This window comes from Falco punctatus (genome assembly GCF_963210335.1).
Source record: "Falco punctatus genome assembly, chromosome: 4".
Classification (NCBI taxonomy): Eukaryota; Metazoa; Chordata; class Aves; order Falconiformes; family Falconidae; genus Falco; species Falco punctatus.
In genome coordinates this window covers 25,599,075-25,614,425 of record NC_137583.1, presented here as the reverse complement: position 1 = coordinate 25,614,425, position 15,351 = coordinate 25,599,075, and the positions used below count along the sequence as shown (strand labels likewise).

General features: G+C 47.9%; 1 protein-coding gene across 2 annotated transcripts in view; it reads left to right on the top strand.

Annotated features, from left to right (window-relative positions):
- USP31 (ubiquitin specific peptidase 31) overlaps window positions 1-13,460 on the top strand; it is a 34,410-nt gene extending 20,950 nt beyond the window's left edge. For both annotated transcript variants that reach the window (XM_080384395.1, XM_080384396.1), the window contains exons 11-16: window positions 404-533; window positions 1,875-1,994; window positions 2,170-2,395; window positions 3,249-3,407; window positions 4,133-4,285; window positions 5,289-13,460. In XM_080384395.1, coding sequence (XP_080240521.1) covers window positions 404-533; window positions 1,875-1,994; window positions 2,170-2,395; window positions 3,249-3,407; window positions 4,133-4,285; window positions 5,289-6,826 — 2,326 coding nt within the window. In that variant the 3' untranslated portion in view covers window positions 6,827-13,460. The remainder of the gene's footprint in view (window positions 1-403; window positions 534-1,874; window positions 1,995-2,169; window positions 2,396-3,248; window positions 3,408-4,132; window positions 4,286-5,288) is intronic.
- The last annotated feature ends 1,891 nt before the right edge of the window (window positions 13,461-15,351 follow it).

Below are 15,351 nucleotides of genomic sequence, written 5' to 3'. Positions count from 1 at the left end.
ACCCTGTGCCCTGCCCTGGCCTCTGTGCGCAGGGGCAGGCTGGGGCTGGGTACCCTAGACTTGCTCAGTGTCGGGAATCCTTTTCTCTCTATCCTGGGTTTTGCATTATGGAGCAGGTATCTTGCCTGTGGCTCCTTCCCCCACAAATCATATTTGTGTGAGAAAGTTTGTGGGCAGTGAGTAGCTTTTTCTGCCTGAGGTAAACTGGAGTGGGTGCCCACTGAAGCTGTTTACACCTCTGTTAGCTGTGCTGCCCTGTCAAGGATCTCTTGCCAGTCAGCTCTTGCTCAAATGTAATGGGACAAATCCAGGAAAGACCTGTTGATTGTATGTTCAGAAAAGCCCCTCGGCAGCATGGGGAGCGGGTGGATGTGCTGGTAAATGTGTTGTCTCCCTGATGCAGCTTGTTTGTGAATACAGAAGAGGAGTATATTCCAGACTCTGAAAGCGTTCGCCAGCAGAGAGAGCTTCATCATCAACCTCAGACTTGCACTTTATCTCAGTGTTTCCAACTGTACACCAAAGAGGAACAGGTGGGGATAAGACTATACAGCAGCCAGGAACTGGAAGGTCTGGCTGGTCCATGTGCTGCATGAACTCCCATACCCAGCAGCGCAGCTGTTTTCTGCAAACACTGATGTGTTGATACAGGACAATAAATTTGTAACACAATGCTAGTTACCAGTCCTGCTAACAGAGTTTCTCTGCAGTGAGGAGAAAGTTTTGAGAGGTACTGCTTTTGGTTTTTTTGCCCCCCCCAGATATTGGTATGAGAACGCATTCCTCTATTCTGCAGTTTCCTCCCTGTGAAATAGTGATGTCTTTTTTTCTGGCATCCATTATAAAGGGTTAGAACAATGTGGCTTCTTCATGGGAATTTACTGATGTATCTTGGAGCAGGTCGATGTTTCCAAGGCTGAGCAGGGGGTGGGGTGGGCTCAAGACCCACTGAGTGGGCCCCCCCAAACAGCAGTGCAGAGACTGCTGAGCTCAGTTCTCCAGAAGCGTGGCTGCTCTCTTCCTCTAGATCTGCTCATGGTGTGAGGAGGTCGAAGTGACAGGAACAATAGTGTGCCACAAGGCAGACTAGAGATGGGTCTGATCTGGCCCTTGCCTGGAACTTGTAAGCAATCTGCATTTCTTTGCCAGAGGTCTCTAATCTGCTGTAAAATGGGATAGTCCTAGAGTTGGACTGTGGACCTTTGAGCTTTAATAATTTTGGAATCTCTCTTGTAGCTTCTTTCAGAGGTGAGGGAAAAATTGTTCGAAATTGCTTGACAGCTTAAAGCTCTCTAACTTCTGAGATTTCTGAGCACTGGGCTTTGGAGGGAAGCATGTTGTGTTTGTGTCTTTGAAAAGACATGTTCTCCTTGGTGGGCAATGAAAACCTTTGCAGTTTGTAAGTCTGTGCCGTTGGGACATAGGGAGGGAGAGGGTTTTCAGAGGACAGTAAGGTGTCAGAGATGAAATTCAAAGTACACCTGTCGTCTTCCTGTTCTGATTCTTTCTTTGTTGCTGGTTTTCTTGTGAGAGTACTTTTATTCAGGCTGCCAAGCCTGCCTGCTTTTTGCCTGTTTTTTCTTCTCTCCCACTTCAAAGGGATTGGAATTTATAAGGTCAGAATAGCTTCTCTGCACAAACAGCACTAGCTGAATTCTGTCTTGCAGTGAGAAGTGCCTCCTGCATGAGGTGCACGTGTCTACATGCTTGTCACTATTTTGAAAAGCGTCAGTGGGAACCTTGCATTTTCAATGAGCTTGATAAATGCTGGAGACAGATGGAATGCAGGGCCTGGGCCAGCAGAGGAACAGTGGTGTAGTCAAAGCTGCCTTGGAACAGGAAAACTAATACCCACTCATGCCTTTTCCTTGTAGCTTGCCCCAGATGATGCATGGCGATGCCCGCACTGCAAGCAGCTGCAGCAGGGTAGCATCACACTAAGCCTCTGGACCTTACCTGATGTTCTCATCATACATCTCAAAAGGTTTAGACAGGTAAGGATGTCTGCAGTGTTTCTGGAGGACTGCTTCTCAGCCAGGGAGTGACCTGACTAGACCACTTCTTCCAAAGCAGCTGTTCTGTCCTGTGCATTCTTCTGTGGGTTTTTGTTTTCCCCAGGCATGGTGGTCTTGCTGCCACTGCAGCTTATGCTGTTCTTGGTTTACACAGGAAGGAGACCGAAGGATGAAACTTCAAAACATGGTTAAATTCCCCCTGAGTGGCTTGGACATGACTCCTCATGTTGTTAAACGCAGTCAGAGCAGCTGGAGTCTGCCATCTCACTGGTCACCCTGGAGGAGGCCTTACGGTCTTGGAAGGGATCCCGAGGACTATATCTATGACCTGTATGCGGTTTGCAATCATCATGGCACCATGCAAGGGGGACACTATACAGGCAAGTAGCCTGCAATATTTACGTATTTTGGATCCTTTCAGAAAGAAAATGGGGATATTTTTCTATTGAGTGTCTGTAACCTCATCTTTCTTGACAAAAGGACCTAACCCAACTAACAGGAGCTAGCTGTGTAATACTGGAGGGGTAGCTTTTGTGACTTTGAGGAATGGAACAATGCCTGTTGACCCCAGATGTCTTACTGTACATTTTTTTCTCTGCTATGTTTTTCCCCTTCAGAGTAATGTAACTGGCCTTTCATGTTTCAGAAATACTCCTGGCCACTCAACACAGAACTTCTGTAGTTGCAAGAGGCTGGTATATGTAGGAAGCATTTGCACATTGCCTCTGTGCAGAGTCAATTTATGAACTCCTCTTTGATTGTTCCAGCAGCTTCCAGAGCAGCCAGATACGGAGTTGCTTTGTGGTTCTTGGAATCTGCTTGTATGACTTCACACAGCAGCCAGAAAAACGTGTGTGTCTGGTTTTGCCCTCTGTACATTTCTGGACTGTGTTGTCTTGGGTGGGCTCAGTCAGGAGGAGATTCACCAATGGAGGCAGACTGCCACAAGGAACAGAATGTGAGGTGAATGGAGCCACCCATTCTGTGTTCTGTTCTTAGCAGTAATGTTGGACGAAGAAAATCCTGAGATGCGAGCCGTTCATTGTATTTTGGTGGCTTCAGGCCCCCATCTTGCCAGTCAGACTGGAAAACAATGTGTTGTGTGAATATATCTGCTCCTTTCATCATCCTCCAAGTCCATCATAGCAGATAAGGTCATGTTTAAGTTATCATACAGCAAATCCAAGAGCAGCAGGAGTGAGGAAAGTCTAACAGCAATATATTTTCTCTCAGCATATTGTAAAAACTCGGTTGATGGCCAGTGGTACTGCTTTGATGACAGTGATGTTCAGCAACTTTCTGAAAACGAAGTCTGCAAGCAGACAGCTTATATTCTTTTCTACCAGAGACGCACAGCAATCCCCTCATGGTCTGCTAACAGCTCTGTTGCAGGTAAGCCCTGCTGGAATTGTCAAGGTGTGGTTGTGGTTTTCTCTCTCATGGATAGTTTGTCCTGAGGAATTTTCTGCTCAGCTCTGCTTAAGCCCCCACTTTTTGTCCCAGAGCTTGGTGAGGCCTGTCTGAGTCTGCTGCTGTGTATCAGAGGCCATGGGAAGCTCCCACTTCTTCTGTTTAAGGCTAGTTGTGGCAAAGAGGCTGTGGCAATGGGGGAACCCCCCTCCACCCCCATGAGTAATTCTGCTCAGAGCAGCCCTCGTCAAAGCTGTGACATAAAAGTGTGACTAGCTCTTTCCCTCGAACAGTGCTGATGGATAGGCAGCCAGCAGCTGAATGTGTCGGTTGAACCCAGAGTAAGCTGGAGGCAGATGCAGGCTTGATGCCTTGCCTTGGGAAGGAGAAGAATTAAAGGAAAGGACTTGCACTGTGCTTTTGCAGCAGCTCAAGGGCTGCCCTCTGCCTGCGTGCTCTTGTGCTGATACTGTTGATTCCCAGCATACTGGGACAAGTGTAGTTCTGTCTTCCACTTACGACCAAAACTATTTTGTAAGAGTAAAGGCTTACTCTCTCAGCAGTATCTGGATGCTGGCTCTGGGCTCTTAAGTGTCTATTGAAGCCAGTGCAGTGCAGTACATGCCTGACTCTCAGTGGCCTTCCAAGGTTTCACATGTTCCAGAGCTGTGTGCCACTGGCCTGATGTCTGTGCTTGATTCTTGCAGGCTCCACAAGCTCCTCGCTCTGTGAGCACTGGGTTAGCCGTCTTCCTGGTAGCAAGCAGCCCAGCATTGCCTCGGCAGCATCATCACGGCGCACGTCTCTAGCTTCGCTCTCGGAATCGGTAGAGCTGACTGGGGAAAGGAGTGAAGATGATGGTGTGTATCAACACTGTAGTGTGTGTGGGATACTGGTCCATTAGTCTTTCGGTTACAAGATCCCTACTAAACCAGCTGTAAAATATGTAGTGACAAGGGGCAGTTACTCTAGCAGTTGGAGGAGGCAGGCACTGTGTCGGTAGGAGCAGATGGGTTCTGGCACAGGTGACCTTTTCTCTGGTGTGGAAGGATGGAGAAGAGCAGGGCAAGAGCCTTTTAAAGCAAGGAAATACAGTCAATGAAACCTCTCAAGAACTCTTGTACTTATGTTTTTTCTGGGTTTCACTGCAGCACCTTTGCAGGGAGGCTGACGTATTGCTGCAGCTTAGCATAGGTGCTAATTGTCTGCTGCTGTGCAGACTGCTTCCAGGGAGGAGAGAAGTGAGTGCACATAACCGGTCAGCTCCTAGCTTTGCCTGGCTCCTTCACCTAGTGCCTTATAACTTCTGAAAATGTGGAGCTTTGCAGGTCACTGAGCATTTTGAAGCGGGTATAGATGTCCCTGCAGCAGCATTGTGATAACCGTCAGACCTAGCATGTCTAAAATGCTTATTGTACTTTGTGTTTTTTAACACAAATACATTTATCTAAACAGGTAGGAAATCCTACTTTGCCTTTTACAGGATGGTATGTTAATACAGAAAAATGTATTTCTGGGAGCACAATCATAGGTGGTGAACTCACTGCTAGTTTCAAGGACTTCCAAGGTGCAGAACCTGTTTGGTCTCCTGCTGCTCAGGGATGAGAAGAAAATCTAGATTTTTCAGTTACAGGCTTCAGCAAGTTACTTCTGGGGGAACACTACCAAATAGCATTTGTTGAATCTCTTACTCAGCTTTCACGCAAGAAGCTGTGTCTGCAGCAGGCATGAAGAGGTAGGCCTACAGCGTGGTGTAGGTGGGCTGTCTGACTGAGGGAAATGGCTTCTGTGGATGGATGGGATAAACCAGCTGCAGGCTTGGCTTGGCTTTCACACTGAGGATGTTGCTTTCTTTCTCTGTAGGAGGATTTTCAACTCGGCCATTTGTAAGAAGTGTGCAGCGTCAGAGCTTGTCATCTAGATCTTCTGTCACCAGCCCACTGGCAGTGAGTGAAAATGGTGTCAGGCCCTCATGGTCACTCTCTGCAAAACTGCAGTTGCGCTCCAACTCTCCATCACGCTTCTCTGGAGATTCCCCTGTACATACATCTGCTTCCACCCTGGAGAAGATCGGGGAGGCTGCTGATGATAAAGTTTCCACTTCTTGCTTTGGCAGCCTGAGGAATCTCTCTAGTAGCTACTTGGAGCCCTGTGATGGCAGTCGGCGAGAGCACAGGACGGCTCGCAGAGCTCCTTTGGCTGTCATGGAAGGGGCATTCAGGGAAGAGTCTGTAAGGACATCTAGCTCAGATCTTTCAGATGGGTATGGTAAAAGCTCTGTGCAGCTAGACAGGAATCACCCTGCTTTGGACCCTTTTGATAACAACAATCAAATCGCCTTTGTTGATCAGAGTGATTCTGTGGACAGCTCTCCAGTCAAAGAGGTGAAAGCCCCTGCTGGGACAGGGCTGGCTGCAGAGAAGGCAGATGGCACCCCTAAGAAGGTTCACAGCTCCAAGGGAGTTTCTGAGCCAGAAAAAAGTTTGAGGAAGGGAAGGACAGTCTTATCTACCCAAGAGACCAAAGTCTCTCACTCTTCTCCTCCACAAAAGAGTTCCCAGAAAGTTTCCCGATCTAGAAGTAAGACAGACTCCTCTAGGGCCAGTGGGCGACATGGATCTCCTGCTCCCACTCAGGCTAGGAGGGATCATAGCACGAAGCCTCTTGAGGTGGCTGTCCCATCAGCTCAACAGAAGCAAAAGTCAGGTGGTTCTCCGTCCTCCACAGCTGCCAAGAAAACCCCGTCAGGCTCATTGACTAAGGGCTCTTCTGCTGGGAAGAGCCGGACTTCAGACCGAAGCCTCAGCAGGGAGGGCTCCAAGATAAGTCTGGGTTCAGATAAAACAAGTGTTACCAGCAGTTCGAGAACGAGCTCCCCACGGATAAGCCACTCTAGGAGTGACAGCAGGGCAGTAGACAGCAAGCATGTGCGGAGTTCCTCCATGGCCAACCTACGGTCTCCAAATGTTGGTGTGCGTTCTGGTTTGAAGAGGGACAGCAAGTCTGAAGAGAAAGGATTGTCTTTCTTTAAGTCAGCCTTAAGGCAGAAGGAGACCCGAAGGTCAGCAGACTTGGGAAAGACAACAATGCTCTCAAAGAAGACAGGGAGTGGCAGTTCCAAGTCAGGCAGTAAAAATGTGCTGGAAGACAAATTGGAGAAAAGCGTTGTCCCACCAGCCTCTCAAACCAATGCCAACGTTACTGCAAAAGAAAAACTTGTCCCAAAAGATGCCACACCCAACAAACATTCTCTGCTATCCAGTCGCAAGTCCAAGTCTTCCCAGCTAGATCCCAGAGTCCAGTCTCCTCCTTCCAGTGGCAAGCAATCTGCTGACAAGCCGCTGAAAAAATTACCTTCCAGCATGCAGGTGTCTGTACGGCCTTCTCTGGAACCTCAGTGAAATGCTGCAATCCAGGTGTCTTTTCTTCTGCTGAGAAGCTAATTTATTCTGAGCTCTTGTTTTTTTTGTTCATGTGCCTAATGTATGTTTTGAGGAGAAGTTAACTGCAAGTTGTTAAAGCGCCTTTTGATTCTGCCATCAAACCAAATAGCCACAGGCAGCCAGCACTGATGCAAGTAGTATAGCTGGAGTCGTTGTTGAACGTGAATGCAGCAGTCCCATAGCACTTGTACAGGAGTCTCTTTATAGAAAATGCAACAACTTTCTTCAGATTCAGGGTTTGAAGTCTGAAACCCAGTTGTACTGACACTAGTGTGCTTTGTAGAGCTGTGAACTGATATTCCTTTGGTCTTGTTCTGAGCAGGCTGTGTCCATGTTGGTGTATGGCCTTGTTCTGAGCTGTGGAGGATGCGAAGGAAACTGGAAAGGAGACACTGCCGCTTCTTTATGCTTTCTCTCAACTCCCTCTCCCTGCGCCCCTCCATTTTTCAAGCTTTCTAAAGGGCAATATTTCAACACTAATGTTGTTTCTCAGGTATATACTCAGCCAGTATAGGAGGGACTAGCATTAGTGGATGGACAGAAAAGTACCTGTGTGTCCATGTGTATGGGTGTCTGTGTAAAAGATTTCATTTTTGCATTCCAGCAGCAGAAAGTTTGCTTTATTTTTTTCCCCATGAAATGTAACCTATGTATTTTGTTGCTGTGCCTACAAAGAGTTTTACTCTGTCCATACCTAAGGCGACCTCTACCCTATCCTCTTTAATTACTTTCTCCCTTCTGAAACACTACACTAAACAACAGAAGAAATCCCTAAGCATCAGCTGGTTGCCAGCTTGTACCTGTGAAAGTGCTAGGCAGGAGATGGTTGCAGTGCCGTAGGAGAGCTGTCTTCATGCACCTGAATGGCAGCGATGCTGTTCGGACCCCTGCTCACACTCCTGAGAAGAAGCATTTCCTAATGTGCTCAGATGCTTAATCGTAGTGGTGTGAATATAGCATCTGTTATTTATAGGAGTAATGCTTAGATAAGCCAAGTGTTGTCGTGTCTTCTCTGCCTTCTCTGAGCATGCTTTGAACAAGCCTCTTCGTGTGGGTTGGAGGGGCTGTACCAAAATACTGCAGAGGAGTTTTCACATTCTCCAGAGCACTGCTGCGTTCCTCCCTTTGGCATGCTTGTCACCTTCCCTGGCGGCTCTGGCTACCACATGTCTCTTGGCGAAATGATCCCCATTCTTGTTTGGATGACAGTCTCTATCAGGGTTAAAACACTACATCTAGTGATGTCTTTGTTTACATGCTCTTCTTACAGGGGAGATTCCTCAAGTTCTTTAAGATTCCTCTTAAAAGTTGGATTCCTGAAGTCCTTTTATACACATGTGGTGTAATTTTTTTTTTAATTTCATGAGGTTTTATTAATGTGCTGCATATCCTTTATGTACAGCAGCGATCTGTTGCAGGTCACAACGGGCAGCAGCTGGGCAGTGTGCTGGGTACGCTTGTCTTCTGAATTGAGGTCTTTGCCTGTCATACAGTCTTGTGTGGCAAAGCTTCTCCAGGCTTAGCTTGTGGACAGACATGTTTGTACATCTTTTCTGTCAATGTAACAAACAGCCCTCAGAGAAGTAGTGACTCTGAGCTAGTCTGTTCCACCTCCTGTCTTGAGCTGATGTGCTGGTGACCCTGCCAGAAACCTTGCCTCCAGGTCTGCCAGGCACATTACTGCTCCGTGATCACTTTGTATACTCTGCTCGCCACACATCTGCAGCAAGCTTTGGAGAGAAGTGTTCTGACGGTAGCTGATACCGTGGAGAAAAGGCAGCGTGTGTGTGGAGCTGAGCTGGGGGTACCACAGAGCTCTGGTCAGTGTGACAGTGAGCCCACCTGCAGTATAACCCTCACTCTGTCCCAGTGATGTTCTGCAGTACTTGCCTTCACGCAACCCAGCAGCAATGCCAGTAGCCTGCATGTTTTAACAATATGCTGGACTCTGTGCCCTGGACTATGTTTTTAAACCTGAACATGACCACCACCTTGATGTATTTCTTCTCCCGGGTATTGTTTCAGTCTCATTTATTGCAGCAACAAGAAGCAAAGATTGCATTACTTGCTTCTTAAATGTATGACTTGGATTATTCTTGGATTATTTTTGTGTTATATCCAGCAGAGCAGATAAGACTTGCTTCACATTGTAGTACTTAAATTACTCCCTGAAATGCTGATGTTGAAGTATTTGTTTAAGGTTTTATCTGTATTAAGGTCTTGCACTGTGTTGGCTCTTCTCTTGTAACAACTCTTCTAGCAAGAATGTAATTCTGGTAGCTAGTGCTAACTTGGTTTGGTATCTTTTAATAGACAGAACCTAGTTTTCTGTGCATTTTACCATGGGACATTTGTGAAAGGTTATTTTTATCAAATGACATTTTCTTTTCATGCCATCGTTCACTGAAGAAGTTTAAACTGGAAGCTGGTGTATGGTTTTTGAAGTAGTTTTGCTCCTCTATTGCATGCCTGGACTGAAGGAAATCTGAAGCACTGTCCAAACCGGTGTTTTAGCTGATCGCCAGTTCAACATGTTTGCGTTTGGGGCATGAGAATGGTCATTAGAGCTCCCATTTGGACAAAATGGGAATGGGAGGTCCTGGTGTTCCAGCAGCTGATGTTAAAAGCAGTTGAACCTCTGCAATCCCATGATATGCAATGTAGCTCTTTTTCTGTGTATTCCCCATAATTCCTGGTGGAAACTTCTGCCAGCTCCAGCACTATCTACTCTGTGTATGCTGCCAAACTGGATTTTGTACCTGTCCCTCTGAAAACAGCAGCTCTGGTGGACAGGCTTCTCACTCTGCAAGTGAGCACGGGGTGGACAGAAGAGGCCATACTGATAGTACGTTTGCGTTGGAGCAGATGAGATGTTGGTCCTCTTTGGTGGGCTGCCAGCATGTGGTGTGTTTTCTGGCTCAGGAGGGCTTGACTTAGGGTGTCCTCAAGCAAATTGTTTTGACTTACAAGAGTGCACTGTAGTTTGTGTTGTATATAGGGCACGCACCATGCAAAATGTGGAAAGTATGTCTGTGTAGGACCTGGAAAGTGCAGTCCCTCTTCTGTGGCAGTGTTGATTCTGTAACTGTGTAGTTTGGAAGGCAGCCGTTTGCTCCCCCTCTGCATCTCTGCTTTTTCTTGTCACAAATTTCCAGTAGTACGTGAACTTTGTTTTGCAGGAGAGGGTTGAAGGGTGTGGGTCCAGGAAACAACAATGTTCATTGTGAGTATAAAACCAAGCCTCATTGCTGTTAAAGTCCTGGCTCCATCATTGATGTAAAGTAAATCTTTCTAAAACTGAACATAGGTTATTGCAGGCCCTACTTAAAGTGACCTGGGGAAAAGCAGCATCAGTCTTCTCTCCTTGCTTTAAAGCAGACTTATTTCTTAGCCCTTTCATGCATAAGAATTCCTGTCTGTGTGTATCGTGTTGTCCAGATGTAAGGTTGTGGCACAGTACTAGGGAACACTCCAGAGAGGGGTCTTCCAAGTCCTAGATGCCAGTGCCACCTTGGGTTCGTGCATTGATCCTTAGGGCAGTGAAGGCTTTGAGGCTGTTCTGAAGCAGCCGGTTATATGTGGTCACCTCTTTCCTTAAAATTCATATTTGGCTTCAGAAGCACTTGTGCCTGTGGAGGAGGTGGGTTCTGCCATCTTCCAAAGGTCACCTCTGGCCAGGGATCTCCGCCTGCCCCTGGGTGGTGGCATGTGGGGCCTGGAGGTCTTGTGGCTGGGCATGGGACTGGGACAAGAGTGGCTTCTGTCCAGGTCTGCTTTGCTCAGTTGCACACAGCCATGGCGCGTGTGCCCGTGGTGTGGCTGCCTGTGGGGTGAGCTGTCCTGGCTTGGGGGCGCTGGGGTCTGGGACCCCACTGCTGATCCCCTGGAAAGCAGAGGTGTACAGGGCAGCCTCACGCTGGTGAGAAATGCCTGGAAAGGGGAAGGTCCAGCACAGTCCCTGTTCCCAAACAGCCAAGCGAGCCCCAGGGGAAAGCAGGCGAAGGGTTTTACGATGTTTCAAATCAACTTTGAGTTGAACTCACCTGCATCGGCCACGTGTAACTCATATTTCACACCCCATCCCCAGTCTGACACTTGCTTCTGTTCCTGGAATCAGCCCTCTGGGTGCAGGAAAGCAGCGCCTTCATTCCAGTGCTAGATTCCTGCTGGAGTCACCTAAAGAATTTTTTTTTTTCTACACTTTTTGGGCTGTGTCTTTTGGATAGTGTTTAGTAGTATACAAATTATAAGCACATTTTCAATGACGTGTATTAAAGAGGCACCTTTTATTTGTATTAATCACATTTGATAGACAATTTGGTGCCTGCAGTTCTCTGTAACTTGTAAGTGTCTCACTTTGGGTGTATAAATTGTTAACCCTTTCAAACTTATCAAATATGGCTAAATAATAATAATAAAAAAGATGCTTAGGATAGAAAACTAGCAGCTTAATTACAGTACACTTATTCCACTGTAAGTGCCCTCATCAGTCTTAGCTGCAGGGTTGTTTGCTTTCCAAAGCTGAAACTTGAGTATGATCAACTCTTTTTTTTTTCTCAGTAATAAAGGCAGTTTTGCATGGCAGTTCTCTTGCTGTACCCAAATGCATGCACTTAACTAACTATGCAAGCATCTAATACAAACCATAGACCGTGCTTTCCGTATCAGAAGCTGCTAGGTAGACTCCGGAGCACTGCTTTGAGTCTGTACTTCTGTTTCTTGGTGCAGCTGCGTGTCAGCACATAGGAGCATGTCCCTGGGTTCCTGCTTTGTTTGCACATCTTTGATTCTTTTCTTTGCAGAATTCTGCATTACTGACAAGGCTGGAGTGTAGCATAATGTCAAAGGGATCTGAAATGTTGAAATGAGAACAAACTGGTTTTCTGTATTGTATTGTTTTTTCTTTTTTTTTGACAGGGAAAACCTGATCAGTGTTTTGTACGTAGCCTGCCATTTTCCATGTAACTTTAATGACATGTTCTACGTTGTGAGAAGAGGCAGTCACCTGTAGCTGTACAAGCACTCAAAAAAAAAAAAAAAAAAAAAAAGGAGTTTTTGTTGAATTTCCGTGCTAAGGGAGCGGTTTCCAGTTGTCAGTGTGCTGCCCATACTGGTAATGGGGCTTCTGCCTGCCTTCCCAGGAAGAGCTGTGCTGGGCCTCAGCTGCCCATGGTGGTGGCTGTACTTCTGATTTGCACCCCTAAACAGTGGTGGTGTTTGAGCTATGCTCCTGTTCGACTGCAGATCCCGCCGGGGTGGCTGTGTGCCCAGCGCGGGGCCAGCTGGGGTCGTAGCCCATGGGGCAGAGCAGGCAGCTGATGGGGGCGAGGTCTCGTGAGCCGCACTTTTGGGTGGCAAGAAGTGTAGGTCCTGGGGTTCCTCCTGGGCTGCCTGGCTGTGCCCCTGTGGGACAGTGCCTCACAGCACCCTCCTCTTCGCAGGGCACCGCTCTGAGCAGCGGCTGGGTGTCAGGCAGGTTCCTGGCCCCGCTCCTGCTGTGGGCTTTATGCCTGTCCCCCTCAGTCAGCTGGCACGGAGAGGGTTTGGAAACGACATTCCAAATAATTTTATTGCCATTATCTTTTTTTTCTTTTGGTATCTCTGTCATTTGCCTACTAATCCAAAATAATTTGGCGGTATCTAATGTTGTCTGCGGAGGGAACTGAAATTTAGTTTTAATCTGTGGTGAGATGAAAGTACTATATGGTTTTCTTAACAAAAGCACCGTAAAGCATTTCCTATTAGGAGCTTTATTTTGTAAAATAAAAGTACCTGAAGACTTGTATGTTATCTATATTAGGTCTAAAGGTTTAGGGAGTCTTCTATTTTTTTAAAGGCGATAGCACTCAATTTATCTGCAAATAGTGTTTTTTAAAAGACACAGATTAAAACTAAGTATAAACACAAATTCTGTTTCACTCTAGGCCCTGCAGCACAAATGCGCTGCAAGAAAGGTAGTGTTAGGTTTGTATGGCATTTGTGCAGTGCAATAAGAAACAATTTTTAGGTGCTACATTGCCTTGGGTAGGGTGACACAAGGGAATACAGGCTACAAGTGGCTAGATTATTTTCTTGTGGCCTTCCAAGTATTAATTTGTACAGATTTGCTCACCAACTGTGCCTCACCATTGGTTAAAATTGAATTTTAAGTCCTGTTGCAAATGCAGTTTCTCTTCTGGACACAATGTCAGATTTTACACTGGAATATCTACAGTTCTAAAAACTGCATGTCACATCACTGTACACTGATACTGGGACGTGGGGCTTGCCCACACCTTTGATATTCTCTTCTGTATTTTAATGTTTTTGAACTGTACAGTAATCTGGAAAGCAGGCTGTCTTTACTTGGGATTGAACATTGTACCATAAATTTTAAATTATTTGAGAACAAGTGCATGAGACTGTGTCAATGCCTTTTATTATTTATTTGTATGTTTTATTATTCAAGGTGTATGCACTTTTAATATGCAGAATTTATATTTTTATGTTAAAAATCATTTTCTTTCAGAAAGAAGAGTTTGAATATGAGGAATTGGAATTAAGTGCAAAAAGGGGAATATGTAATAAAATACAATAAATTTATTACTAGGCATCCTGCCTGAGTGAGCGTTTTTCCAGGTCCACGGCAGCGGCTGCACACCCCGCTGCTCCAGCCTCGCCGCGTTCCCTCCCCTGCTCGCAGGACGTGCTGCCCTGCCTGCTCCCACTGCTGGGCACCAGGCTGTGCGCTCCCGGGTGCCACATACCCCGTGGGGCTCGCTCAGGGACCCCCTTTTTTTTCTTCATTTGGGTTTGTATCAGCCTCTTGGAGTTGAGCAGCATCAAAGCTGCAGGTCCTGGCGTGCATGCTGGCTGCTGCTGCTGTGTGCCACCTGGCACGGGACACACGCCCCTGCAGAAGGGAAGTGTACCCTGGGGACAGGGTCCTGCCACTCTGACCCCTCCACACAGGCATGGGAGGGGGGCAAGGGCTTGGTAACTCTCTGCATCCTGAACAGGGCTCCTCTCTGCTCTCCTTGGGCAAACACCCCCACCCCACCCCACCCCGTGTGCTGGGGAGGGGGAGACAGGCTCCTGCCTTGCCCTCCGTGTTGTCCCTGATGCTTCTCTCTCCACAGACCAAGAGCCTGGGTCCTGCTGGTGCTCAGCCGGGCTCCCTGCTGCCAGTACAACCCAAGAGGGGTGCAGGACATGGGCAGAGCCTTTGTGTTGGTGAGTTTAGTCCATGAGCCTCATGGTCAGGGGGGTGTGATCTGGTTCCTCTGGGCTTTGGGGCCAGGCAGAGGTGGGGTCTCCCCTGTCCACCCGGCTATGCCTCGTGTCTGGGCTCGGCTTCCCTATTCCTGCCCCTGCGGAAAGCTCGGGCCTCTGCTTGAAGGCTGTGGCTGCCTGGGTCTTTTCTGTCTGTGGGTGTCTGACCATGGCTTCCCATCTGTGTTGGCCGCGTGTTTTGGGGCCACCGAGGCTGCGCTCCCCTCACTGGGGGGAGCATCCCCACGTCCCCTCTCGTGCGGTGCCGGTGCTGGCTGTGCTCCAGCCCACTCCTTGTCCCCTGGCTGCTGTAGTGATGCAGCGTGTGGCTCTGCTGCTTGAGGTATGGTTCAATATTAGCCTCTTTTAATGGCTCTTTATTGAACTGAGGCTTAAACTGTGCAAGAGTGATAGTAGCAGAGTGTTTAACTGTGTGCTCCTCTAGCTCTGTCCTAATTAAATACTGTGTTTCATTTAGCAGAGTGTGCAGCGGTGGCTCTCCAGCCATGGAGGAGAGCATGGGCCACTGGGCAGGAATGCAGATGGACTGCTCCTGCTGCCGACTCCTCTCAGCCTGGCAGGAGGATGGAGCGACGGATGGAGCGAGGTGGGAGGAGGACAGGCCATTACTCCAGCTGCGGAAGGGAGGACCTTTTGGTCTGCATGGGTGGCTGAGTCATCTGCAGGTGACACCCTCAGCTGGGTCGGCTGCTGCAGCTGTGCCAGGCATGGCTGGGCAACCGTCCCCATGGCTGCTGGGCTGCCTGGGCTCCAGTCTGGAGGGCGGATAGGGTGTGAAACGCTTTAGCAGTCCAGTGTGTCATCTTGGTTGAAGAACAGGGGGGAGAAATGGAATTGTGGTTGGAGCTGCCTGGGGGCATTTCCACCTTGGACTCTGATCTTCCTGCGTCAGATCGGTGTAGTTAGGGGCTGATGCTCGTGTTTCACAAACTTACCTTTAAATGCAACTTTCTTATTCTTAAGGTTCTATTCACCTCTCTTCTCTCCTTCTCTGTCGTCCTCTGTGCATACTTTTGTCTTCCAACTCTTTGAGATGCAGCATCACATACCTGCCCAAATACATAACAGCAGTGCTCCGGCTGGAGAAGTGGGCTTGGAGGTTTGGTGTTGCTGCTGGGGCTGCCTTGGTCTGGCCAGGCAGGTCCTGTGGGCTGGGAGCATGGCTAGGGCAAGGCAGTTTGACGCGCACTGTGCCATCTGGGCTCCCAGCC